At 37.7% G+C, this 27,522-nt stretch overlaps 8 protein-coding genes across 12 annotated transcripts; 2 read left to right on the forward strand and 6 right to left on the reverse strand.

Annotated features, from left to right (window-relative positions):
• On the reverse strand, nt 51-1,853 carry LOC18603635 (DELLA protein RGL1). The gene has a single exon (XM_007035716.2). The coding sequence runs from the start codon at nt 1,851-1,853 to the stop codon at nt 51-53; it is 1,803 nt and encodes a 600-aa protein (XP_007035778.2).
• LOC18603636 (ubiquitin-conjugating enzyme E2 32) lies at nt 3,295-5,462 on the forward strand. The gene is made up of 5 exons (XM_007035717.2): nt 3,295-3,593; nt 3,788-3,919; nt 4,020-4,104; nt 4,496-4,659; nt 4,744-5,462. Exons 1-5 carry the CDS (start codon nt 3,483-3,485, stop codon nt 5,164-5,166), a joined length of 915 nt encoding a protein of 304 aa, XP_007035779.2. The 5' UTR covers nt 3,295-3,482; the 3' UTR covers nt 5,167-5,462.
• LOC18603637 lies at nt 5,471-8,843 on the reverse strand. 2 transcript variants are annotated; one of them, XM_007035718.2, is made up of 7 exons: nt 8,598-8,843; nt 7,616-7,992; nt 6,722-7,280; nt 6,433-6,533; nt 6,250-6,339; nt 6,017-6,144; nt 5,471-5,921 (listed from the first exon to the last, which is right to left on the reverse strand). In XM_007035718.2, the coding sequence occupies exons 2-7, from the start codon at nt 7,970-7,972 to the stop codon at nt 5,777-5,779; spliced, it is 1,380 nt and encodes a 459-aa protein (XP_007035780.2). In that variant the 5' UTR covers nt 7,973-7,992; nt 8,598-8,843; the 3' UTR covers nt 5,471-5,776. The 2 variants fall into 2 exon arrangements, with proteins under 2 accessions (XP_007035780.2, XP_017975521.1); XM_018120032.1 differs by lacking the exon at nt 5,471-5,921 and having other exon boundaries at nt 6,035-6,144; nt 6,264-6,339.
• LOC18603638 (pectinesterase inhibitor) lies at nt 9,093-10,267 on the reverse strand. The gene has a single exon (XM_007035720.2). It carries the CDS (start codon nt 10,188-10,190, stop codon nt 9,318-9,320), a length of 873 nt encoding a protein of 290 aa, XP_007035782.2. The 5' UTR covers nt 10,191-10,267; the 3' UTR covers nt 9,093-9,317.
• On the reverse strand, nt 11,530-13,291 carry LOC18603639 (universal stress protein PHOS34). The gene is made up of 4 exons (XM_007035721.2): nt 12,875-13,291; nt 12,470-12,579; nt 12,258-12,376; nt 11,530-11,853 (listed from the first exon to the last, which is right to left on the reverse strand). The coding sequence occupies exons 1-4, from the start codon at nt 13,050-13,052 to the stop codon at nt 11,775-11,777; spliced, it is 486 nt and encodes a 161-aa protein (XP_007035783.2). The 5' UTR covers nt 13,053-13,291; the 3' UTR covers nt 11,530-11,774.
• Nucleotides 13,909-16,185, reverse strand: LOC18603640 (UPF0481 protein At3g47200). 2 transcript variants are annotated; one of them, XM_007035722.2, is made up of 3 exons: nt 16,068-16,185; nt 14,348-15,798; nt 13,909-14,138 (listed from the first exon to the last, which is right to left on the reverse strand). In XM_007035722.2, exon 2 carries the CDS (start codon nt 15,707-15,709, stop codon nt 14,366-14,368), a length of 1,344 nt encoding a protein of 447 aa, XP_007035784.2. In that variant the 5' UTR covers nt 15,710-15,798; nt 16,068-16,185; the 3' UTR covers nt 13,909-14,138; nt 14,348-14,365. The 2 variants fall into 2 exon arrangements, with proteins under 2 accessions (XP_007035784.2, XP_017975851.1); XM_018120362.1 differs by having other exon boundaries at nt 14,348-16,185.
• LOC18603641 (aldehyde dehydrogenase 22A1) lies at nt 17,053-22,229 on the forward strand. The gene is made up of 14 exons (XM_007035723.2): nt 17,053-17,359; nt 17,463-17,503; nt 18,007-18,108; nt 18,365-18,492; nt 18,733-18,855; nt 19,213-19,366; nt 19,552-19,655; nt 19,733-19,811; nt 20,124-20,219; nt 20,337-20,474; nt 20,851-21,063; nt 21,366-21,557; nt 21,689-21,832; nt 21,915-22,229. The coding sequence occupies exons 1-14, from the start codon at nt 17,248-17,250 to the stop codon at nt 22,065-22,067; spliced, it is 1,779 nt and encodes a 592-aa protein (XP_007035785.2). The 5' UTR covers nt 17,053-17,247; the 3' UTR covers nt 22,068-22,229.
• LOC18603642 lies at nt 22,730-27,417 on the reverse strand. Of its 3 annotated transcripts, none has more exons than XM_007035724.2 (13): nt 27,057-27,417; nt 26,467-26,653; nt 26,299-26,371; nt 26,022-26,169; nt 25,753-25,862; nt 25,341-25,481; nt 25,126-25,267; nt 24,909-25,052; nt 24,562-24,722; nt 24,397-24,471; nt 24,065-24,203; nt 23,589-23,858; nt 22,730-23,303 (listed from the first exon to the last, which is right to left on the reverse strand). In XM_007035724.2, exons 1-13 carry the CDS (start codon nt 27,315-27,317, stop codon nt 23,148-23,150), a joined length of 2,007 nt encoding a protein of 668 aa, XP_007035786.2. In that variant the 5' UTR covers nt 27,318-27,417; the 3' UTR covers nt 22,730-23,147. The 3 variants fall into 3 exon arrangements, with proteins under 3 accessions (XP_007035786.2, XP_007035787.2, XP_017974360.1); XM_007035725.2 differs by having other exon boundaries at nt 24,047-24,203; XM_018118871.1 differs by lacking the exon at nt 22,730-23,303 and having other exon boundaries at nt 23,660-23,858; nt 24,030-24,203.

Raw genomic sequence — 27,522 nt, forward strand, 5'->3', positions numbered from 1 at the left:
GGAAGCACCAAGCCTAGACAGTGGTCATGTTAAGACATTACATCCACCGTTTAAAGAAACTTCCAAACAGAAAGAGAATGCAGCGGTGTTTCCTTCCATCCAACAAGTAGGCATTTCCCATTCATATCAAGTGTACAGGAACTCCCACAAGAAAAATTTTTGCGAATAAGGTCTGCTTGGTACAGGGATGCCATGCTTAATTCTACCTCCTCCATTCCATATCGAACAAAGAATGCTCTCCAAACATCAAAGTTCACATGTCGTACCTTCCTGTCCTCACCTTCAGCAGCTACCATGTTCTTAATTCCTTCACTAAAAAACACTGATTCTATGATCTCTCTATTTTTATAATTCTGTTTCATGCAAGTTGCGATGCAATCAAAGTATGCACTGAAGAAGAAAAGAACTTCAATGAAACGGTTCACAAAGATTGGTGAGTTATGGTTGGCCTCAATTTCAGATATCACCATTAAACAAGGATTGATGACTCTGACCACTCTCATTATATTTTCAAGCCGGTTTGGCGTTGCAAGCATGCTCCTAAAAGCATACGCAGAATAGACAGCAACCGCTTCTTCAGCATCAAGTTCAAAGAGATCTTCTTTAAGATCTAACATGTCGGAGACCATGATAATCTTAAAAGCAAAAGGTATGCCCAAGCTCTGGGCAAAACTTGACAGCCTCTTACCTGTTTCCTCCATTAAATGTTTTGCATTAGTTGCAACAGCAGTTATTTTCAGGAGCTCAAGAGGGCATTCATATCGAGATGCAAGAGCTTGCATTAAGACTGTCCATTGCACCCCATTTCTGATAGCAAGATCAATAATGTGAATCCTCTTTGCCTCAGCCACATTTTCCACAATGGCCTGGATCCCAGTAAATTGTGTAATCTGGCAAAAGGGCAATTCTCCATGACATGCCAATGTAGTGGGGTTCAGGCTCATCGTTGCCTCATCCAAATTAAACAGCGGTTTCCTTCTTAAACCCTTTGATGAAGCGCTTCCCGTCTCTCTTTCAATCTTCTCTCGAAGAGCTTCAGCGAAATAGTAGACCGATCGCTGAACTGGATTTCCAGTTTTGAAGGTCATGTAATCACATTGTTTCAGCAATCTGCTAGCGCGGTCATATTGCTGATAGCCTACTTTCTCGGCAGCAGCTAGAAGGAGCCCAGCAAGCTCCACATCTTTTATCTCCTGATCAGAAAGTCCAGAGAAAGAAAGATTAAAAGGATGGTCAAGCATGGAGATACTATCAATAGTTTGACAAGATGACTGGATAAACATCTCTCCAGCAACCCTCATGATTTCTTCAGTTGATAATTTCCTGTCTTCCTCCTTTGTGAGCATAGTTATGTCATTGGCTCCCTCACTTCTTCTTTCTCCATTCAATCGTTTGAATCCACTACCATAGTTGTTCAGCAGCCCAAGCGAGGCTAAGGAAAAAGGGTGCTGGTTTTCCTTCTTCATCTCCGCAGCATCTTGAATTCCTGTGGGGATCTGACCAAGCTTTGCAATTTCCTCCAGACATGTTTGAATTGGTGGAGATGCAGCATTGACACTTACTCCATCAAGAAGTCCATAATCTGTAAATGGTTGTTGTTGTTGTTGCTGCTCTTGTGGCCGATACTTGGAGAAAGTGAATCCTGCCTCCAGTGAGTCATCTTGATAGAATCCATAATCAGAAGACAAGGATTCAATGCCTCCTGTCTCTCCCCAGTACGCGCCTCCGTAAAAACTACTTTGCTTCCCTTTACCACCTTCCTCAAAACTCTCAAAATCTTTATCAGAAGATCTAAGCTTATCTGGAACTCCACCAATGTTCAGATCATCGAAAGTGAACACCACATCCGCCATGCTAGACAGCAAGGAAACTAACAGATCAATATCCGCTTCCTCGATTCTAGTTGGTGTACGTTACTAACACTAAGTAACCAATTTCAGCAATTTCTATGATGTGAACAAGAAGATTTTTACTTTACAACAAGGAATATTAATTATAGTATTTTACTTTGAAACAGTCTTACATCTAGTATGGCAACCTTAAATACTTACTGAAATTTCCAAGGTGGCCTGCACCAGGGTAGGCAATCAACCATGTTTTCATGATTGCCACTTGGATAAAAATTTTTTTGCAGAACAAATTTTTAACCCAGATTTTCATAAACTTTGTGATTAAACAACGGTCAAACAATGCATTCAAAATGCCACAGTCAAGCTGATATCATTCTTGAGGAATTAAATCAATCTGAATCAGCCAAGCATGGTTACAAATACTAAAAGAACAAAGGATGGAGAGTAACAAGAAACAAAGATCATACAACTGACAACAAAAAGGAACATATAATAAAGCATAAATTGAACCTTGATTAAGACATGGAAAGGAAATCTTACAATGCAGCCTGCTGCAAAAAGACTCAAAATCCTGGAGAGCTTTGAGATTGACAGCCAAGCAATTTGACATACATTTTTGTCCTCTATGTCTATTTACATTGCCTTTATAACTCACCAGCTGGGTCATCAAACCTGGTTTTCATCACTGATATTGTCCAGGTCACACCCAGTTTTATTAAATTCATCAAATTTTACAATCCCAAAGCTTCTAAAGAAAAAATCTTTGTTTGCTGCAGAGTTGACATTTTAAATAACAACAGTTTAACATGGCGGCTTGGATTTCTTGAACTATTGACTGAAGGGCAATTGACACAATCTAACAACTTGTAGCCTATAGCTCTATATTACATGTACCCAAAAACAGACAAACATATATTCCTATCCACTATGTTCGATTTAAAACAAAGGGAACCCGTCCTGTTTTCTTTGTCCATCTCCCCTTTTTGAGATGTTTCAAAATGAAGTCATTTTTTCTTTTTTTTTTTAGATGCCTAATATTTTTATTTTTTATATTATAAATTCATTTTCATGATTTTTTTTTTCATATTAAAAACTATTGAACATCTATATTATGAAAAATTCAAATTTTAATATAAAATATATCAAAATAAAATAATATTTTAAATTTCTTGAAAGTAAAAAAAGGAAAAAAGTAATTTAATAATTTGGGCTAAACCCAAAAATGATTTATAAATCCATCTTAGCCCAACTCAAGATTTTAATGGGGCCTGGTGGATCCCTTCAGCCCAGAGAAATATGAATTTAAAATATTTTTTTTGAAAAAAATAGAACTCAAGGAACCAGTAGAACAAAAAGGTATTGCCTCTCATCCAATAACACAATGCCACGTAACCAAATCTGCATCTTACGACGTGTCAAGTCAACGACTCAAGTCCGAAACTCCCCTTCTCCTTTCTCTCTCTCTCTCTCTCTCTTCCCATTAATTAAATACAAAAAGAATCTCTCTTTCGAATTTTAATTTCTCTCGAAAATACGTATTTCATATACGGCGGGTTTAGTCAGCTGATCAGGCGGAGGAGCTGGTGGTGGTGGTAGTAGTGGTGGTTCGATCTTCGATCAGATCGTGATCCAATGGCTGAAGACAAGTACAACCTCAAGAATCCGGCGGTGAAGAGGATTTTACAAGAGGTTAAGGAGATGCAATCCAATCCTTCCGATGATTTCATGAGCCTCCCTCTCGAGGTCTGATTTCCTAAATCTCAAAATTTTAGGGGTTTTTTTTTAATTTCCAATTTGACGATTCGGGATCGGGGATGGAACAGTGATTAATTTGAAAGTTTTAAGAAATTTGTTGTGAAATTAAGAGGCAAATTGTTTGCTGATTTAAGGGATTATTGAGGACTGTCATGATAAATTTGGGGGTTTTTTTTTTTCAGGAGAATATATTTGAATGGCAATTTGCAATTAGGGGTCCCAGGGAATCTGAATTTGAAGGAGGGATTTATCATGGAAGGATCCAATTACCTGCAGAGTATCCATTTAAGCCCCCTTCATTCATGTTGCTGACTGTAAGCGCTTACTCTTTTTTTTTGTATAATATTTCTCTTTTTTTTTGCAAGTATCTAATTTGATTTGCTAACAAGTTTGTTTGTCTGCCGATTTTTCCAGCCAAACGGGCGTTTTGAAACCCAGACTAAGATTTGCTTAAGTATTTCTAATCACCATCCGGAGCACTGGCAGCCATCTTGGAGTGGTGAGTGTCATTTCTGTTGAATGCAATGCAAATTTCAATATGAATTGTATCCAGAATCTGGATGTTGAGTATGAAGAACTATTTGTATGTTTTAATGTTGTTTCTACTGCTATTTGATGAAGCTCCTCAAAAACAAGCACAAAAATTATAGTGGCAACTACTGAATTGGTATAACATTTAGTAGTAAATTTCCTATCCCTTCATCCTGGCATGTCCTTGATCTGGCTTTCCTTATTTTGCTTGTCTGTGTTTTCGATTGAAGCCAAAAGGTTTACTTATGGCTTTTGTTTTAAGAGCTGATACTTGGTTGAGTTAGAAACTTTAATTAGTAAAATTTGGAGAAGGAAAGATCTAGATAAAACCTGGCTAATCTGGCTCTTGGTATTGATAGTGCGGACTGCTCTAGTGGCACTGATTGCTTTCATGCCCACCAGCCCAAATGGTGCCTTGGGTTCTCTAGACTATAAGAAGGAAGAGCGGCGTACCCTTGCCATCAAATCTCGTGAAGCACCCCCTAAATTTGGGAATCCTGAACGCCAAAAACTTATTGATGAGGTATGTTTTTGCTTAGGTTCCACCCTAATAATGTGATTTTGGACTGTTTTTGGTTCGATGTTAATGAAGCTTTTGGTGGCACAGATTCATGAATATATGTTAAGCAAGGCGCCTCCTGTTCCTCAACTCGGTCCTTCACAGGCCTCAGAAGAACACTCTATGGACAGGGATGGAGTAACTCAGGCTAATCAGCAAGATTCTGTGAGCATGGCTGGTGGGGATGGGCTCCCAAATCAAGCAGTAGGTGACAGGGTTGTTGAAGAAGAGCCTGTGGCTCCTGCCAACGCTAATCCTGCTCCTGCTGAAATCAGGGTCGTGAGAGAGGTTCCTGCCAGGGGACCAAGTAATCAGCCGCTGCAAAGGCCAGAGCTGAGGGTTCAAAAATCTGCTGATGATCGCTTGTTTACATGGGCTGCTGTTGGACTTACCATTGCAATTTTGGTTCTTTTGTTGAAGAAGTTTTTGAAATCTAGTGGACATGGTGCTGTTTTCATGGATGGGTCATAGATCCATCGAGGATCTACCATGTCATGTACTTCGCGCTGACAGATTGGTTCAAGAAGGAACAGGAATCTATCAAGATTTTTATTTACATCTAGAGTGGATCGATTTGTGATATAGTATGCCATCTTGAAGATACTAGCTATTGTAAGTAATGGTATATGTCAGCAATCAATTATCATATGTAAGCATGATTAATACACTTATAATTTTGATTATTCATTGCTTGGTGAAACTCTTTTGTTGTTCATTCCAGCTATCTAAACACAATGATTCAATAATTATCATATGAGCTTGAAGCATTTGTCTATTTACCAGGGAAAAAATACTGACTTCCTATTGTAGTCACATACCAAATGGAGGATGGAAAAGAGATGGTAGAGATTTCTTTACAGTGGTTAGGTGCATGCAACATTGGTCATGCACAAATAAGTAGCGGCCAGAAAGAGTACAATAGCAAGAGGGAGCTTAGGTCAACAGGTAAAGGTAAAGGACCTCAAACATCAGAAAGTAAAAATGACCTATATCTTGGCTGAGAGTAACCAGCTTGCCTCCAGCAAGGCACCCTCATTCTGATCTCAGCAAAATATACCAAAATGAATCAAGGAACTTCATCTCAGCATGCAATCAAAGGTTGAGTCTTTCCATGTATTGCCTTGTAACAATCAAGACTGCACAGAGGAAGCTTTGACTTGGAATCTCGATACTTGTATGTGTTTGTACAATTTGGACCAGCACATTTTTCTCGCGGTGGGGGATAACTGGAGGGAAAAGAAACCCATAAATCCCACTAAGAAACAACCGGAAAAGCATATAAGTCATAAAAAGCACCAGACGGATGGATTTTTAAGAGTACCTGCATGGCACTGAATTGAATAAATGTGGTAGACCGATATCTTCAGAAAATATAACTGTTGTTCCAGCAGGACCTATAACCCATCTCACTGTGTTTGATGCAAGAGTTTCAGATTTGGCAGCCTTTCCCTGCATCAATTAAGATCAAAATGCATGAGAACACTGCTACAAAACACACACACAGAAAAATGCATAATAATAATAATAATAACAATAATAAAAGAACTTAAGGACCTGTGCCAATTCACCCCGCTGCTTCTTAATCCTTTCTTCCCTCTTCTTTCTTCCAGAATCTTGACCAAGAATTTTTCTGATTGCCTCAGCCTGAGACAATTCAAAGACCATTCTAAGACTGTTTCTCAAATGATCAAAAAACAATAATAAATTACCCAAAAGAATAAAAGAAATGTGTAAAACCTCAGCTTCCCTGGCTGCTTTCTCTGACTGCATTCTACGCCTCTGTGCAGCCTCAGCCTTCTTCAACTGTTGCTCCACTTCAGAAAGTTTCTCCTTTTGTTCTTTCATTACCAACCAATATTAAAACAAAACCAACTCAACATTTAGCACTGAAAACTCAAAGACACTTAAAAAAACAAATTTGCAGCTATATCATTACCAATCCAGGTTATTAAAAGGGGTAAAGGAATATCATCATATGAGGGGAAGAAAAAGGGAAGTAAATGTAGAATGTGAGGAAATTGCTAACTTTTAGTTGGGGCAGGAGGTAAACCATCAGGGAACTCAACAAGACTGACAACAGGACCAGATAAGAGATCTTTCCCAGACTGAAGAGCTCGATTACGTGTAGTGGGAATTGATTCAGTTCTTCCTTCTACCAACAAATCAACTGATCCTCTTCCCAGCTTCTTCCTTTTAGATCCAGGCTCATCATCTGATATAGGCTCATCTTCTTCCACATAATCTTTATCCTCAAAAATAGCACCATCTCTCCCATATCTCTCATCCTCTTCATCTTTATAGTTTGAGAGACCATTTGGAGCATTCAGTCTCCCTAGATAACGAATTTCCTCATCTTCACCATCATCGTCACTATTTAAACCCACATCCAAGACCCGCCTCTTAGGAACCCGCTTGCTCTTACGAGTTGGCTCATTCCTGTCAGTTTCATTCACAGCTACACTTACCCCAGGTAACTTTCCCCTAGAAGAATACCCCTTTCCATAACCAGAGCCACTTCTAGAGATATCCTTCCATTGTACCCCAAAGCCTTTCCCCTTATCAGAAGGATAGGAACCTTTGTTGTCCTGCAGCGATTGTTCGTACAACAAACTATCAGTTTGCAAACCAATTAATTGCATTCCAACAGAATACTAAAAGAAAAACCGACACATTATAATTTATGAAAAAAAAAAGTGACAAATGACAAGGAGACCAGATCAACACCTACTAACTAAAAAATATCAGAGGAGAAATGCCTTCTAATGAACCTCTTCCAATTTCATTGATAAATAGAATAGACATATCTCAGAGAAAAGAAACATCAAATTCAACACCAAATTGTTGGTCACAACAAACAGTTCTTTATAAACAATATAAGCAATCATTAGCAATCCAGTGTTTTGTGACAATATCAAATTACCAGGAGAAAGGACTTCTCTCGGGTTTGAGGGGCATCAGAAAAATGAGAAGACTTAGTTAAGGTAGGCACACCACCAAAGGCATGTTCTGCTGTGGATGTTGTGTGGATTGTACGGGTAACCCCACCAAGCTTGAGCTTAAGTTTCAGCTTATTCTCACTTCCAAATCCATTAGAACCATTCCTAAAATTTTGATCTTCATTGCCACTGCTACCTATGGCTTGCGTAGGTGATGACATCAAAATGTAGTTATGCATAAATGTCTGTTGAGAACAGCGGGGACGGCGTGACATACTACTCCTCTTCTTCCTTACAGCACAGCCAACAACAGCAAACCCTTCCCCGCCAAAGCTTTCCATAATGGCCAGGGAATCCAACTCTTTGACAGCAAATGAAAAAAGTAAGCTCAGAATAGACAAGTAAAAAGCAAGAAAGCACACCAAACCAGAAAAGAACTTCAATAATCATATGTGCAATAAATGAAGAAGAATGTTCTACTTGACAGGAACAAAATCCAATAAATAAAAATAAAAAAATCAGCAAATATTGAATCTGAAATTGCACTTATCTTTGGTCCCTTTATAAGTCCAAAGTTTTAGTAATAAGGTACCAATTTTTCACTACTAGGACAATGAATCAAACCAAACTAAACAACTCCCTGGGTGTTTTCATTTCCTACTTATTTATTAAGAAAAAGTTTAAAAAGAAAAAAAAACAAAAGAATAATGAATTTAAAGCTCAAAATTCTCAATGCTGAGGCCCCTAAAAAATTCATAAACAAGGCTACATTTTTGGCCCTAAAAACTACACCTTGGAGATTAACAAAACATATTATCCCCCAACAACTAGCTTCTAAGTCTACACATCTAAAAGTTCACAAAAAAATTTCAAATCCTTATTACAGCATTCTCCTTTTAAACAAAGGATGAAAACCCAACAACAAAAATAAGAAAAGAAACCAAGAAAAAATATGCAAACACTTACCCAAATTCTACAACAGAAAAACAAAGTCTGGCACTTTAGTCAGAGAGGGTTCTGTGAAATTTTCTTCTGGTTTCGTTTCGAAGGAAACTTGGGTTCGAGAAGGACCAAAGGGTTTTGCCCTCCCAGGAATGGCTTTGGTAAAGGATACTGCAAGGAGGACTTTTTTTATCTGCTCCATTTTTTTCAATTTTTTTTCGCTCCTAAACTAAGCAGCAAGCACCAAGTTTTTTCTTTTTCTTTTTTTTTTTCAAGTCTTTTTGCTTCTCCAACATAAACAAATTGAGCAGGATCTTGAGAAAGAGATAGGTCAAAAGACAAAGCCCATAGGCTGGACGGTTCATATTGTATTAGTGAGCCTAGGCCCAAATATAGTTTCTTTTCCTTTCCCTTTCTTTTCCTCCTGAATTTATCATTTAACTCTTAGAATCACTCATTTTCAAGAGAATTTGGGTTTGGATTTGACATTTTATGTAAATAGTGGGGAAAAAAAAGATGTATTGCTACCCAATGAAGAGTTTAAGAAAATATATATGCAAGAGAAAAAAAAGTGATACAACAACATTTATTGGTTTTTGTGTTCTTAAGGAACTAAAGATTAGATCATCTCTAGAAGTTCTTTGGAGACCATGAGGGAGTATACAAAGTACAAATGAATTACTAAAGCTAGCTCTTGTTCCCAGGTTTTAGAGTAAAAATCCTAGTTAAAATTGGAAACAAAAATCAATGAATCATGTTTGCAAGGATAAGGATGATGTCTGCAATATTCATAAGATTCTCATTGATTTTAGCCATTGGAGAAACTCCATCAGGAATCGGATTAGGCTGCCCTGTGAAACCATCATCACATGTTCCGAAATCTGAAATGGTTGCACTAATCATGGTAGCAATGGTACCAACATCTTTAAGTGGGATTGCATCAATGGCTTCTTGCATGTTGTCCAAGGCATCATCATAAATTTCCTTGCAGTCGTTAAGTTTTGCCACTGTCTTGGGATCGGATTTAGGGTCGTTAGCCATTTTTGCAGCGATGGCAATAGCCTGTTTTGTTTGCTCAGTGCCAGCCTTTATCAACATTTCAACTACGGATGAGAGGTCTGATTTTCCATTGTAGAAAGGTGCAACGCAGGCTAAGCAAAGAGCAGCGTGATCAGTTTTGCCACACAGGCTTAAGATCTGAGGGTCAATTACCGTTTTTGCTCCCACCCCAAGGTTTAAGGAAAGTGGTGATAGCGGAAGTTGAATTTCGGGTAACTTTAACCCTGGAGATGAATCAATTGTTGGAGTGGCGGGAACTGGGGCTGAGGCAGTGCTTGGAGAGGGAGGAGAAGGCTGCGGCTGTGAAGGTGAAGTGACGGAAACCGGTTCTGGGGCAGTACTTGGTGGAGGCGCAGAAGGCGGTGGCTGTGATGTAGGAGTGGAGGCAGGAGAAGATTGTGTGTGTGATTTAGAGGAAACAGAAAAAGATGAAGACAGTCCTGGCCCTCCTTCTGAGACAGTTTGATAGCGAGGCACGCAAATGGCTTGCGCAGAGGTGAACAGAACGATGCACAAGAATAGGAATACAAGCAGTATTTTATTGGTTCTAAATTCCATGTTTTCTTGGTTTTCTTTTGTTTGCAGAGTTTCAAGGTAAAAGAGCAGAAGAAAAATGGTGGATTGGAAGGTGAAGGACCATATAAATCGTTGAAGGATTTTTTGGGTGGTTACCTTATTCATGGTTAGAGGTAGTTAACCAGGAAAAATAGGATGACCATTAGAAAGCGTAGTCAACATGAACATTTTGCTGTTTTGGCAGTGTTTTCCGCAGCTCATCCATCGGGCCCCTGCCCAGGAAATTCTTCCGAACCATGACCATGACACGGAGAGTCAAAGATTTTCCAATCCGGGCATTTGTAGTCACGGGTTAGCTTGTCTAATATTAGATAATAACATTTCAGCTTACAAAACTTAGAACATTGAGGGGAACCTTTGAGAAAATTATTGAGTCAGATCATCTTTAACTTGATCTATCCTAATGAAGCAATAACATTAATTTGTTGATCAAAAGTTTCTCGACCCTTCAAATTCAACTACCAATGGTAATGATCTTCTCCACTAATAAAAAATAATAGAGATACCCATTACTTGATTCTAAATTAAATGGCGTATATTGAAATTAATTTATGGATGAAATTTGCAATGATCTAACATTTCTAATACTTCTTAGCAATGTAGAGGATCCTTTCACTTTGATCAATAGCTCTGGTGCTGTCATAAATTTATTGCAGAAAAATATACCGGTCCAATTCTAAATCCATTTTAAGTTATTGCATACATCAGTGATATCACTATCTCGATCTCGTTATGTAAAATTATGGAAGCAAAAAGTCAAGCAACTAGACAGGCAGGTTTCTGAAACACAAACAGCCTCCTGTTCTTGAGAGGCAATGCCCATATTCTAAGTTGGAAGTTTCTTGTGCTAAGACAAGGTTTGAGATTCAGATCCTCTCACATTGCAGCATAAATGCATAGTTAAAAAACAAAAATTACTTGATACAGACTATTAACTCTAGAAGCACCAAATTGCCTGTTGAAGAGAGCAATGCTGCAAAATACAATTGTAAATCATAGATTGGGATGATCAAGAGGCTCTGATTCCGCACTAACATAACATCTCAGCCCCCATACCAATTTCAACACTCCCCTCTGGACCTAAGTTGCAAGATTAAGGCAGTAACAGAAACACCAATTAATTTCAACCCAGAGTGCAGAGATAAGCATAAAGTCAGTTGAAACATTCACCACCTGCTGCCATGTCAAGGAAGGTGAGACTGTCATTATCTTTGGATATCAATTAGCCAGCTATAAGTTTCTAATGAGTTCTACTTTTACTTTCAAAAGCAGATGCCGCATAAAATGTTTCATCCAAAATCATAAAACCAGAAAAAGAAGATTAGTCCAAACAATCACTGATCAGCAGTTCCTAGAACTGCAGACAGAATTTATTCTCACATTAGCCCTTGATTGGCAAGTCTAGTTTACAGGAAACCCCAACAATATATACAATAACATGAAGCCTGTCTAACTTGAAGAAAAGGTTTAAATCAACAGGTTTATTTCATACAACTTGATTCTACATTCCATCGCATAAACCAGGCTAGCCGCCAGATAAATAAGTCATCAGAACAAGCGTAGCACTCAGTCATGATGCTTCACCACAGTAACAGGGCAGGAACCGTTATTCACCACATAGTTGCTTACACTGCCCATTATAGCCCTGAAAAAGAAATGAACAACATTTAAAGGACATCAAACACAAACAAAATCCTGAAACATAATTATGATCAACCAATAAGGGACTGAATCATCTGTCTATTTCAGCCACAATGCAGCACTGGTGGTACCGGATTTAGTGTTCATGCTTGAATGTAATGGTAAAGAAAATTTTGATCCAATGTAGTAAAGAATCTTTCTCTTCAAGCAATAATCAGAAACTAGAAATATCACATGTATCACTTTAGCCGGACTGAAAGCACAAGGTATCGCAATTCATGATCCCCATAAAAAACAAACAGGGCTTTTAAGGAAATACCATAGGACATCCCAAAAAAATCAAAGCCATCGCTGATTCAAATTCTTTGAAGCAAGATAAACTATTGAGATTTATTGATGGAATTTCACCTCTTAAGCTTGCCAAGCCCTCTGTTTCCTACAATTATGCAGCTCAGAGGGATGGTATCAATGGCCTCACATAACTTCTCACGTGGATCACCCCAGAAAATCTTCATGAGCACCTCAACCTGGATACATACACAACATCAACTACTCCATTAAGAAATACAATAACAGGATTTAAATGAAGTTCAGTTCCATGGATTTGGAGAAGAAATTACTTCTTTCTGCCTAGCCGCAGTGTTGACAATGTCCAAGGTTTCAGGTTCAGGCTTCATCCCGTACTTCTTCATGACAACGGGATCAGAGAACTCACTTAAAGGGATAAAAGCTACAAAACAAATGTACCCCAAAAGAAAATCAATCAATTTAAGGCAAAGAAAGTTTCATGGGAAGGAAAAAACAACTACTAATAATAACAAGTCCATTATTCCTTTAATTTTACCTTTTAAAGAAAGTATAAAGTTTCAAACTTTCATTCATTTGGGCCCATTTGTCTGTAAACTACACATGTCTTATGTCTGGTTTCTTGTATATAATTAGATAATCTGGTTTTTCTCGAGAAACAAACAGAAAGTAAATTTAAAAAGAGAGAGAGAGAGAGAGAGAAAGAAAGAGGAGTATACGTGAACCGGTGACTTCCCAAAGCTGCATCTCCCCCTCCTCATAATTCCCTTCAGGTCGTACGGTAACCAGGATAAGATGATCCCCTTTCCGGATAACGTTATCAACAGTCCATTTCAACGCATTCTTGCTGCTTGCAGAGAAATCCACGGCCACCCCAACTCTCCTATCAGCCTCCATATCTCACTCACTATCTTTTTCTCTCTCACCGTAGGTGTACGTATATATCTATGTTAAAGCTTTTCTGAGCCTTTGTTTTTTCCTCTGGTTTCTGGATTGACCTGCGTTTCGCTTCTGTGGAAATCCAGAATGTGTTTGTACGAAAGAGCCAGTCCAACAAAAAGACCGCAACTTTAATGGAAGAGAGAGAATCGCCAGAAAAGTTGTAAAGTGGGAGTTCACGGTTTGTGGATTGGTATATGATTTTGACCTTTTTGAGCCGCTCGATGGAGCATTTAGAGGATTTTGATGAAGATCTGGCGGTGAACGTGGAGGTTAGACCCTGGTTCGGAAGGATTGGATTGTTTCTCTTTGTCGGGTCGTGGCCCCCACGTGGATATATCATGTTCGACGAATGGGATTAGTAGTTGTCAATTCATTAAATAAAAGAAAAATAAGATTACAGGCTATAATTGAAATGAAGTTATTTAAAACAGATCATTAATAATACATTTTAAAAATATATTATTTTATATAACTATAAACATATGTCTGCTACAAATATCATTAAATAATAAAAAATAGTAAAACGAACCAACAGATCATACATAAGTCAATTTCGGTTATTATAGTATAATTTGACAAGTTCAGTTATTTTTTAATAAGAATTCAATTAATTTAATTTTGTATATTTTTAAATCGAACCGATTGATAGAAACTTTAGAATATAAAAAGATTCTGTGTCAATGTGCAATAAAAATAACCATATATCTCCCCGGTTGCTGATTAAGTAATGTGCCTCTTTGCATGCATTCATTCATTCCATTCAAAGAATTTGAGTGATGAACTTTTCTTTAAGGAATAAAAAACCAAAGCCTTTAAAAGTAAGACAGATCTTAGCTAATAAGTATTAACTAATACAAAATGGGGCTTGGCAACTTGGCAAGTGGTCCTCAGAAAACAAGAGGAGAAGAAATGAAAAAGGTGTGGAATTTGGATAATCAGGAAAAGTTGCTCCTGTATACATTAATATCAAATTGCATATGTAAATGATCTAAACTAAAAAGAATAAAGGTGCTTCGGGTTTCCTTCTGGTTTTTGCCTGCGAGGTTGCAGCTGCTTTGAAATGGTTGGAAAAAGACTCTGATGGTCATGGTGAATATATATCAAACAATTTATTGTTTTCTCCTGGCAATATGCAGGGAACCATGGACAAAAGCCTTGAATGATTCTGAAGGTTGTTTGTGACCTGCATCAAATGGTATTGAAAACAGGTGCACTACTGTTGTTGTTTCAAGATAAGCAATGGATCACACTCCTGATGAAATTTTTTCCTAAAATCTGTGAACAAAAAAGGAGACTATGGAGAACAAAGCTCCAACCAAGATGAGGAGGATGAGGAAAACTGCAATGACAACCACAATACGAGGCACAGGGTGTTGGAGATATCTACGCTCCGTTGGCTTCCAATTCCATCGTCGCTGCCAACTGCCTTTCTTATAGTCTTTCACTTGCTCACAGAGGCCGTCATAGTAGAAATCGTTCACATTCTCCATCACATACATCTCCTCCCCTAGCCTAAGAAACAACGTGCTGACCTGCTTTCTGTCAATGACATCGTAGTTGGCCAGGATTTGATTTCTTTTCAGTAGTTTCGCATCTTTTTCGTCCTGGAGCAGGCTTTTCATCAGAAGCACATACGATGAGATGTGCGGCGTGCTTTGATCAGAACGAGACTGCTCAAAAGCAATGAGATTCCTGAAGAGCCTTTCTGTGTACTGATGGACTTCTACAGGTGGAATTTCGAGGACACCTCTGACAAATTTTATGTCTAGTAAGTCCTCCGTTGTAACCTTCTTGAGCTTAATTCCAGCGGCTTTGAGCCCAGTTGCCTTATGAGGTAAACCTCTTTGTCCTCCTTGCTTTGCTTTGACCCGTGGAAATGTTGGGAGGAAACAGTACCGGATTAAGTCAAGCAAATGGTTTCCTTCTTGCCCGAATTTCGCCAGATGAAGTCTGTGATCCCCTGGAATCATGTTTCTAAAGAAACGGAAGGCAAGTTCGGTGAGGGACAGTTTGCACTGTTCAGGAATCGGTACGATTTCGAACAATCGTTGAAGAATGAAATAAGGAATCTGGTTTTCTAGCAATAACATCTCACACCTCAACTCGTACAGTAGTCCTGACGTGTTAAACACATAATCACCACGGCGTTTTAGACCCTTTATAGCATACTTAAGGAAGAGCTCGATGAGGAAACCGGCATCGACCAACATGAGCTCCACGAATTCATTGCTCGACAGTTTGATCTGTTCATGATCTTCATAGAACAGTCTTGCTTTGTGCTCTAGCTCCCTCAAAGTCTTCACACATTTGTCCAGGGTCGGTTCCAGATGAGGTTTTCGATTCAGGAGAGAGTATAGATAACGCCACTTATGCTCTTCCATGGTTTTCAAATTGTTCTTACCCTGATGGAAAGGACCGATGGAAATCGTCTGAGGGATGTATTGGTTTTCATTTTTCTCCAGGAGCTTCTTACTGACTCTGCAGATACAACTTGCAGTAGACATTGTCTCCATCTTTTCTTTCAGTGGAATCACAAGAGCATCATAAGACGCTGCCGGGATTTCGATTGCAACTTGGTTCCGGATATCTGTCTCTTCCGATGGCGTAGCCATCCAGTACTATGAGGAGATTCACCTGCCGGACTGTAACTACAAGCTGAAAACAAGCTCTTTGGTAACTGGTAAATCAGGGTTATTACAACCTGCAATGGCTTCAGAAAGTCACTAAAATGGTTGTCAACAATGCAATTTTTACAAAAGGAAATGAAAACATAAACTAAAGATCCACTTTTACTGGATTGAACTGTTTAAAAGTCTGATCTCCATACTAAGATGTATGTAGATTTTTCTCATCCTTTCCTATTTGATTTTCATCGGCAGGAAATCTAAACTAACAACAACATCAATTGTTTTCAGCATTAACTTTTGATGCAAATAATCCTGAAGATATGGGTACAGCAGGTTACTTTACCTCATTGGGGACAGCCACTGAATTTACCATGAGAATTCTGAAAACCTGCAAAAACAGCTGGCTTGCCCATAGGAATTAGCTGAGCCATTGCCAAACACAAAGCATTTGATCCTAAGAGTTTTTCAACCTCATACTCATAAAGATAGGGGAACTAAAGAAGCTATATATCTTCATACAACCTGAGCGAATCCGAGATAACTTGGGAAGATTGGTAACAGCAAAGGAAGAAAAAAATAATGCAGTGAAACAGAAAAGAAATCGAGAATCTATTCATTGCATAGCTTAAGTAGCAAATCTGACAAAAGTATCCTTGCCATCCTGGAAACTCCCATGGAAAGCATATGGCATTATCCAGCTTTGTTTCGAGTAAAAGCTAAAACTGATTGCTTAAAGATAAATTCAAGAATTTGTAACAGTTTAAACCGCTGTGGTCCACTTGGATTACGTATATATATGAACCAGGAGATGTTCCACCTTTACAAAAATCGAAGCCAAGATACACACCGCCATGAAACCCATGCATGGCTTGATTATATCCTTCTGGCGTTTTCCCGAATGCAAAGGAAAGCAAAGAAAAGGAATTATTCTACATATTTATTAGTTCAATTCTTAGCTTTAAAAACGTAGCCAATGCTATAAATTTGTTTTCCTCACAGTGCATACTCATGAATTTTGTTAAGGCAAAAGAAGCAAATCTTTCAAAACCAAAAATGTGAAAAAAAAAAAAAAAACCTTCAAAGAAGTTCATCTAAAAAGGCTCGGTTAAGCCCATGACCTGGTGTGCTAGGCTCACTTACCTTTCTGTTTTAAAGGCCCAATCCGGCAGGGTAGGCCCATCCTGATTGTCGGCCGACGGCCAACCGTTGGAGGCTGTTGGATCTGGATGTCTTCAAAATGATTACCCTCAGAAAAGACTTAAATTACAAAAAATGCCATTGTATATAGAGTGGAGGCTAGAGACTAGAGCAGCGGCGCCAGACACGAGGAAAGGTCAGCGCTTTCCAAAGCAGAACCTGAAATTGTTTTTATCCATTTTAATCCAAAAATACTTTTTATTATTCCAAATTCAAAAAAAAGAAACAAAGGAAAAAGAATGGTCACCCTCCTTTGAGAGCAATTTCTTCAATATTAAAGAGCTCTACTCTACTCTCTCATTCTCTCTCTCTCGAGATCGAAAACGATGGCGTTTTGGTGGCCGATCATCGTTCTCGCATTTGCCTATGCGATCTGTCGTTTCTTACTGATGCTCATTCCTCCGAATGTTCCTTCCATCGACGTCGACGCCTCAGATGGTACGTATACGGATATGGAATACGTGTAAATTTCTGCTTTGCTTATAAGTACTTTATACTTGCCGAAGTTGATAATTTTTCTTTTGAATTTTGTTTAACACAGTGGATGACGGGAGCCAAGCCCAAGAAAACAGCTTCATTTACGTGAGTGTTTCTCAGTTGCTTATTTGATTTTGATTGCTGTTCGTTTTTCCCTTTTAAGCAGTTTCTTCAATTCAAAGTTCAAAGATTCGGTTTGTGAAGTGATTTTTCTTTACTTTAATGAGATTATTGCTGTAATTGAATAGTTTAACGAATTATTATAATGTAGTTCAGATTCAAATTTCTTTTATTTAGTTAAATCTTCAATCAGATATTTTGACTCAGTTGTTACTTCTTGCTAGAAAGAAATCTTACTTTTAGTGGAATGAATTTTAGGTAAATTTGATTGAAGTTGATTCATTAATCAAGTTTATATTTTTTTCATTTAACATTGAATAAATTTTTTGTTTGCTAACCTTGTAGATGAGCTTTATGAATCTAAGATTCTTATTCTATTTATTGTTATTTTTACTGCTTGTTTTTTTTTTTCTCATGGGAGAAAAAGCAATATGCAAAAGAAAGTCTAGTTTTTGGTTATATGATTCTCATGTGGAAATGCTGTGCAGATACCTCCAAGGGGAAGGACACAACAATCAGACAGAATTCAGTGCTATGAGCCTGCCACCATGAAATACTTGGGCTGTTTCCCGGCATTGACACCTGATGCGGTTAGTGATCTTCTGGGTAGATTTACCAGAACTTTTTTTTTTTTTTGGTTGGAACATTTACTGGAATTCACTAGCCATATTTATGTGTTCATTGCTGGGCTCTAAATGGTTGATGTTGTTGGTATATTTGTTGAAGCTTATGAGCGCATCTACATATATATAGACTTTGGACCACTTTGTGTGCTTGTTTGTTCGTCTGTATGATATATCATGTTTCTACTTCTTATCGTTGCAACTGCCCCACTGTGATGCATAGGTCAAGGCGCGGGTGGCACAAGCAAGAAAAGCACAGAAAATTTGGGCGAAAAGTAGTTTCAAGCAAAGGCGACAGTTTTTGCGGATTCTTTTAAAATATATTATTGAACACCAGGAGCTTATTTGCGAGTAAGGATTTTGTTCTTCTATACATAGAGAGTGATTTTTTATTTAATCTTTTTGTCCTCTTCCTCACATTAAACGTCAGATAAAAACATTAAAAACTTTCTGAAGTTCATTTTTACTTTTTCCTCTCTTTTCTATTTTCCTTGTATCAAATAAGTTAAACTCTGTATTTCTTTTGATTTCATGATATAGACATTAATTGAATACCTGTATGTGACCTATTTTTCCGTTCTCTTATTTAAGAGTCTCTTCACGCGATACTGGGAAAACAATGGTTGATGCCTCTTTAGGAGAAATAATGACAACATGTGAGAAGATCACTTGGCTTCTTTCAGAGGGTGAAAAGTGGCTCAAGCCTGAATACCGGTACTTCCTTCCAGCTTTTGAATATTATTTCTCCTTTCTAGATACTCTTGGCTGTATCTGGAAAAGAGATCATCTATAACTGTAGGCATCTTACCATTTTTATCTTGGAGTTTGTGGATTGCACTCCGCTGACCTTTATTTGCTCATGGCAAACCATGCAATTGTGTGTTTGATGTGTTAACTTTGCTTCTTCATCAACATTCTGTCTGTAAGCCTTACTATAGCAGCATTTTTATCATTTTTTACTTCTGAAAATTTAGCTTTTAAGTGGCTTACTAGAACTTTTGAATCAATTGCCAGTGTTTGCTATTAGTAAACTCTGCATATCTATATTAGTATTCATTTCAACTTGTGCAGAGCTTCTGGAAGATCGATGCTTCACAAGATATCCAAAGTGGAGTTTCACCCTCTTGGTGTAATTGGGGCTATTGTTTCATGGAATTACCCTTTTCATAATATTTTTAATCCAATGCTTGCAGCAGTCTTTTCAGGAAATAGTGTGGTGATTAAGGTACTTAATGTTGCAGCCTAATTTTTAGTCTGTTTTATCCTTTTATCAGAACTGCTTCAAAGTTAATTGTGTCTGATCTTGGAGGCTGTTGCCTAATGCCCAGCATCCTTGTCACTGGTGTTTACAGGATGGATTTTGACATTTTATCAGTAAGTTGACAGAAAATTATGTGATTGCAAGTGTAGGTTTCTGAACACGCAAGCTGGTCTGGATGTTTCTACTTTCGAATAATCCAATCAGCCCTTGCTGCTGTTGGAGCTCCTGAAAATCTGGTTGAGGTAATTACAGGGTATGTATTTATCCTAACTATTTCAGACACTATGCTTGTTTCTATACTCTAATATTAATTAGACTTTTGTTTTATAGCTTTGCTGAAACAGGAGAAGCACTGGTGTCTTCTGTTGATAAAATTATATTTGTTGGATCACCAGGTGTGGGAAAGATGGTATGATCTCATGAATGGCTGCACCAAATTTAGTTGTTTTCTCCACTATGGTTATTTCTGAACTGATTTCACGTACCTATTATTCAGTTGGATGTTACTTAAAGCATATAGAAAGTGTTGTTCTTTACCATTAAGAAAGGAAAATAAAACACTGTTCATTTTTCTTTTTTATTTCCCCCTAATCCCTACTTTAGCTTTTTGAACTAGGAGTCTTATTGCTGAGAGGAACTTCATAACAATTGATTTTATCTTGATGGGACTTCTTTTATTGTTTTAATTGCTAATGGATTCACGTGTTTGCTTTCATTGCAGATAATGAGAAAAGCTGCTGAGACCCTTATACCAGTTACACTTGAGCTTGGTGGGAAAGACGCATTTATTGTTTGTGAAGATGTAGATATTCCTCATGTATGAATCCTTTCCACCCATTGTAATAACTAACATGATTGGACATAATCTAATGATTTAACATTTTGATTGAGAGCTGAAGTTGTGCCGTTGATGAGACTGTTTTCCATGATATAGGTTGCACAAGTTGCTGTCAGGGCTGTTCTCCAATCAAGTGGGCAGAATTGTGCTGGGGCTGAGAGATTTTATGTTCACAGGGATATTTATACTTCATTTGTCAATCAAGTGGCTAAGATTGTGAAGTCTGTTTCAGCTGTAAGTATGTCCCTTCTGATACAACCTAGGTGAGATGTATGTGTGTGTTTGGACCAGTGCTATGGCTTGTTCTCAACAATGTTACATTAATGCTAGATCTAAATATTTAACAGCTGTCACTAGTCATATGACTGTTTGGTCATTCTGTGACTGATAAATATAACTAGCGTTGCAGCATTCCATCAGGTCTATAACTTGTGTGCTGACTTCTGGAATGTAATTGCAGTAATGAGTGTTGAATAGTTTTAACTGCAAATTACTTTATGACCTAAATTGGCATTATTGTTGAATAGTTTTAACTGCAAATTACTTTATGACCTAAATTGGCATTCTCCAGAATGCAATTAGATCTCTGATGTTGGGTTATCTTTTGCAGGGCCCACCACTAGCTGGAAGGTATGATATGGGTGCCATATGCATGCAAGAGCATTCTGACAAGCTTCAAAGCCTTGTTGATGATGCTGTAGACAAAGGAGCAGAGATTGTTGCTCGTGGAAGCTTTGGCCATTTAGGTGAAGGAGTTGATCAATTTTTCCCCCCTACTGTGCTCACAAATGTAGACCATACAATGAAGTTGATGCAAGAAGAGGTAAGAAAAGTCATACTATTCTGCTAATCATAGCCTTTGAAATTAGTTTCATTTGACTGTCTATCGAAGCACACATAGCATGCTGTATTTGTTGCCAATCACTATGAAAGACGCAACTTCAGCTTTTCAGATCTTCCAGTGCCATATTTTTTGTTTGCTTGGCTCGGGTTTTTAAGATTTCAATAAACTAGAATGCCTGTGAAAATTCCTCCAAAAAAAGATGACCTATGAACACAACATTTATTCCACTGTTTATGTGGGAAGAATTTGCTAATTTCTGATAAAACTTGATTGACATGCAGGCTTTCGGACCAATCATGCCAATAATGAAATTTAGCACCGATGAAGAGGTAGTCGAGCTTGCAAATGATTCAAGATATGGGCTTGGCTGTGCCGTTTTTTCTGGCAGTAAACGGCGTGCTAAGATGATAGCTTCCCAAATACACTGCGGAGTTGCAGCAGTTAATGATTTTGCTTCAACTTATATGTGTCAGGTACTTCTCTTTGCCTTCTAGTTCCATTCATGAGATGGCCTTTCAGGTTTGCTTGAGTTGGGAGTCGATCCAGTTTTCCTTTATCTTCCTGTTTAACCCTGGTAAACTAAAGATATCTATTGATCTTCCAGTCCCTGCCATTTGGTGGCGTAAAAGACAGTGGATTTGGGCGATTTGCTGGTGTAGAGGGATTGAGAGCATGCTGTTTGGTAAAGTCCATAGCCGAGGATAGATGGTGGCCGTATATCAAGACGAAGATACCGAAACCTATTCAGGTCAGCCTTGCATGGTTACCCTTCTTAATTTGAATCTTCTTAAAATATGCTGACTGATGTTTTTTTCTTTGCTCTTTTATAGTATCCTGTTGCTGAGAATGGTTTCGAGTTCCAAGAGTCGTTGGTGGAGGCACTTTATGGCTTGAACATTTGGGACCGTCTACGAGCTCTAGTGAATGTTCTAAAGATCATTTCCGAGCAAAATACCGTTGCTGGTAACAAGAGAAATGACTGAGTCGACACTAAATGTTAGCTCTATATTACTGTATTATCATTATATTTCATAACGTAATGACTTTCACTTTCTTTTCTAGACCTTAAAGAAGCCTTTTTTCTTTGTTTTATTTTTTGGTAACGTCTTATAGAAACATACATGGCTCTATCGCCAATCTCATCATTTTTAGCTTTTTTTTTTTCTTTTAAACTATGGAAAGTTAAAGCCAAGAGCTCAAGGTATATTAAACACCAAAAACGATCTAATCCAAACTCAAATCAATTTACTTTATTGCTAATAAAATAGATTTGTTTATAAATAGATACAAGTATCTCATACACGTAATACAAGATAATTTTTTTTTCTTAAAACACTAATTATTAAAGTATATAATATCTACGTTTATAAATTTAAGATTTATTTTTTATCTAATGAGGATTTTGTAATTTTTTTTCTCATTCGCAGCATCTCTATTACTAATGATATGCTTGAGATTATATTAAAATTGAACTCAAATTAGGACTAATATCACTTGTCATAGAATTATTATCTTCTTTCCCAAAAACTAAAAAACTAAGTTATTAAAATAAACAACATCTATGTTTATAAAATCAATTTATTTTTCCTACCGTACGTGAGATATCGTAACACGTACACACACGTATATTAATGTATACGCAATATAATAAGGACTCGTGGTCTGCCGTTGGCTTTGGGTTTTGTAGGACTGCAAGTTCGTTTCACCTTTATCTCCGCCTAATCCTATCCCCTTATATTAATATTCTAGGCGGCAAAAGCAGAGTTCTTACATGCATAAAGCAACGCCTAACCTTTAATATCGAATTAAAACTTACCTAGATAGATACTGTAGGGAAGGACGAGCCTCCGTGTATGTCATCCTTTTGCAAGCCGTAGATCTGTAACCATGCCAATTTTTATTTTTATCATGAAATTGCAGATATATCACTCTTCATATTGATCAAGGCAAGCAGCAATTCAAAGCAGAACTCTCAGCTTCCGATCCCCGTCTTTCTTGTATTGGGAACCTGGTACGCACGTACGATACTCCTTTCTTTCTCCCTTCTCCGCACGAACAAAGCCCTATTCATACTTGAGTGCACGAGTGATCTCCCATGAAACTGCATCAGCCTCTGGGGTTAGACTGTCAGAAGCTCCATATCCTTGCCTCTTGCAATTCACTAATGCAACCTTGAACCTCTCGTTCTCTAGTGAAGAAGGATACATGACTTGCTCATCCTGAAATTATAGGTGCCAAGTTATAAAACAGAATGTCATCAGAGGAATCCTCGTCTTATGATGGTAAAATGCAGTTACTATTGAATGGGGCAGATCCCACATTCATCGATTAGCCCAAACTTATGCCTTCGCAAGCAATAATTATGTTTGTAAAAGTCAATCTATAGCAATAATAAGTTACCAAGTATAACTAATTTCTGATATGCAACAGCATGATAATTGCATACTAGAAGATCTAATCTGCGCCTAAGAAAATGTGATTACATTAGTGATTTCAGGCATTACCTCAGGCAACTCACAGAATTCATCAGGTGATATTTGAAGCAACTCCATTGCAGTTTGACCAGTACACCATGCAAAAATTTTTGCGGTCTCATCTGCAAGGGTGATTTTCAGGTAGAAAACACGCACAAGTTCAGCATCACAATTACAGTGACAGAAACTGCATTTGACTACGCCGCTAGGCATTCCTTTAACAAAATGCCCACATGAAGCATGTGAAAATCTTGTAGTAACATGATAATGATCAACTTGATCAACCCAAACTCGACATATCTGAACATATGTTTGAAACAGTAAAAAAAAGGATTAGCAAATGAAAAATTAGGATGTAGAAATTAATTCATGCCCACATGAGATGTACAACCATGATTGAAATGGACCAATTCCATTTTGTCATGAAAGAAGCAAAAAGTTTGGTAGCATTTGAAAGTTGAAATTGTATACATGAACAAGAAACCAACATCATCAGCAATCCATACATGCATAGAGCTCCTCTTGCTTGAGAGATCAGAAAGGCGTGATAGCTTGTGAAGACATGACGAGTTTAGTAATGCTGGCAAGCAACTAAGGTTGATGAAAGAAGCTCCAACATCCTTCTCAAACCATGATACTTCAAAGCTGTCAAGCAAAACAAGCAGCCACATTACGAGATGCTTACAAGATGGTCCTAAACATTGGGCAAGTAGCAAATTAACCATAAACCTCAGTTCAGGTGAATAAGAACTATATATAATGATGTACAAATGTCAACTAGTCTTAACTGGACAGACAGTATTAAGATAGATTGATAACTTTTCTCATATATGCTCACCAATTTTGTTTTGTCTTAGAGCACGTCAAGCCAGAAATATACACCATGTGTCCAGGGCTTACTCTTCCCAATGACCTGATAAGTGTATTATAAAGCAATGAATAAGAAGGGCAAGTGATAGAACGACTGCTATAATTCCATAAATTTAAGTAAATCTTGTGGTACCAAGATTGAGAGAAATGTAGCTTTGCCCAAATTGCTCCAGTCACATCCTCAATTTTTAATGAGAAAATAACTTCTGCAGTTTTTCTTTCCCGAAATATGTCTGTAACCACACCGTAGAGACTGATGCCAGTCATCTTATCCCGGAGGTCCGCTACAAATGACTGCAAAACTTTGGAAAAATGTGAGAGACTAATATTATGCAATTAAATGCAAAATCAGTGCATAACAACATATATCATGAGGCAAGCAGCTGTGGAACAAGGATTTCAAATGATCTATACTATTGCATTTGAGTAATTAAAAAGGCCAATATTTGTGGTTTCTGAAACAGAGGAAAATGAACTAACCTGAAAAGGATAATTACTGAAGTCAATAGACCCTTGAGAATCACAGGGCACGATCACTTGAGAAACTCTGGGACCTGGAGTGGGATCAACTGCAGCATGCAGCCTTGATCCTTGATTACAATTTTGCGTTGATGATAGACAAACCTGAGGCAAACAGAAGTTAACTCTATATTCTAAATGACAATTAAATCTGGTCACATGATAATAGATAACTCACTTGTTCCTCATGGTGAACAAAAGGTACTAAGAATAATTGTGTTGCAGTCCCATATTCTAGACAAAGCTCATCACTTGTTTCAACAGCACTATCTGCTGAACTAGCAATATATGGTCTATCCAGTGCAAGCATGCTTCCAACACTGCAAAATATTGTGTCATAAACTTGAATACAAGAAAAAGCAACATCAATATAGTTTCCAGTGCAAGAATTACCTGAAAAGATTGGCTAGGATTACCTGCTCATTCCACAAAAGAAATTTTAGTTTTACTCCATCATTATCAACAAGAGTAATTTGCTTCCTCTGTAAACTACCACATTTTCCCAGAATTTCCAGTGATCCAATAGATTCAATCCTATCAAGAAGATAAAAAGAAAAAGATATCCCTCAGAAACAATAGCCATAACTCAACACCCACTCATGAATTGTTAAAGCAATGAGCCTGACGTAATCATTCTTGGTTTGTTACAGATTACTTAATAAGAAAACAGAAACCCAAATCAGGTGGGAATTAAGTCAAACCTATTTTGCAACACCAAACCTAGCATACCATTGAATTAAAGTTAAAAGAGATACACAAAATGAAAAAAAATAAAAAATAAAAAGGACAGATTATCTAATCTGACCTAGCATATAATGAATAAGAAACATCATTCTTGACTGCATCAAGAGAAATGGAGGAGAAAGAATCTGAGCAAAACTGCGCTCCTATCAGGATCGCATCATCATCCAGATCCTGCAAAACAAACAAAAAGAACTTCTAACCTTCCCACAAAAGGAGAAAAAGAAACGTTGACAGCAAAGAATATTCCTAAAATCAGGTATTGTTCAGAACTTTGGCATACTTTGATCATATATTTTCATTGAAAATCATAAATCACACTTAGAAAGTTACCTCATCCAATAATATAACAAGATATTCCGTTGGCAATAACCGTGGGCTACCAGATCCTTCTCTGGCAGTTCGAAGATAGCAACCTGTGACAAAAACCTCCCTCTCTTTCTTCAAAATCCCATTGGGACTATCCACCAAGTCATAGTATCTACAAAGAGATAATTTCACAAACTTATTGGCATCACTGTGAATTCATAGATTACATCCAATGTACACAAGAAAACAGCTGTACATGCATAAGGCATGCATATCCAAACGAGCAACTTGATACACTTACCTACGATGAAGATAAAGATCAATGGTTTTGGAACTCCAATAATCCCCCAAAGTAAGCATGTAAATGTTAGTGCCTAAAACAAAAGAGATAGTTAGCAATGAAAATGAAAACAAAGGCATCAATACTGATTGGCATCATCGACATGAAGCTCTAATTGTGAGTAGCTACCTGGGAGAACAAAAGCGTCCACAATCACAGCTTCCAAAACGCTACCTAAGGACAAGAAATTCTTCTCATATATAGAGTCAATTGTAACCATGTTCGGAAGCTTCGTTCTCCTATGTTTCCTTTTCAGCTGATTTATAATCTCCGGCCTTCTCTTCGGAGCGCCTGCCCTGCGTTGCTCACTCCACGCCTTGGAAACAATCAACAGATCAAAGATTTAATAAAACAACCAACAGAAATTCAAATATATCAAAAGAACTCTGGATCAATAAGCTATAGGCTATAGCTACGAAAGGAAACAGCGATCACAAATTTAAAGTTCTAAGAATTTCGATTCCTTTTATTAATGTAACAATCATCTAAACGACTAAAAATAGCTCATAATAGATCGATAAATTTAACAGGAAAACTCAAAGGAAGCAAGAGAATGAGACTATGAACTCTACTCGATCATTCTAGATTTTCAAAAATAATTAAACCGTGAAATAGTTAGTTCCTTACTTCATTTCATTTCCTAACCTTCAATTTGTAGGGAACTAGATGAAGCAAATCAGTAAAACTGAAAAAAAAAAACCGTACAGTAAGTGCGGTACCTGAGAGACATCGGAGAGCAGAATAGCCGCAGTGACTCCACTTGAGTAAGAAATACAAGTTTTGAGGATCCGAGACACGGTCCAGCTCCATCCGGGCCCACTATTACCCGCTTCATTTCCACTCGGATCGTCGTCTTCATCGGGGGATAGCACCGACCTCGCGTAATCGATAAACGCGAGAAACGGATCCTCTTCATCTTCTTCTTCTTGTTTTTGATCGTTATCGATTTCCATTAGCGAAGCTCCGTTTGAGAGAGTCATCGGAGAATTACTACAGAATCTAAACGGTGAGGCAACTTGTTAAATTCGTTTTGGGAGGGAATTTTGAGAAAGTGTACTTTTTTTTTTCTTTTACAAATTTGTTTTCTTTGTCATTTTCGTGTGTTTTGGCGCGGTTTGGAGGGGTTGCGAAAACTAGGGCGAGAAATAATTGGGTAAACTCGAGCATACGCTTCATTTCGTAAGC

The sequence above is a fragment of the Theobroma cacao genome, chromosome 4 (assembly GCF_000208745.1).
Source record: "Theobroma cacao cultivar B97-61/B2 chromosome 4, Criollo_cocoa_genome_V2, whole genome shotgun sequence".
NCBI classification, from domain to species: domain Eukaryota; kingdom Viridiplantae; phylum Streptophyta; class Magnoliopsida; order Malvales; family Malvaceae; genus Theobroma; species Theobroma cacao.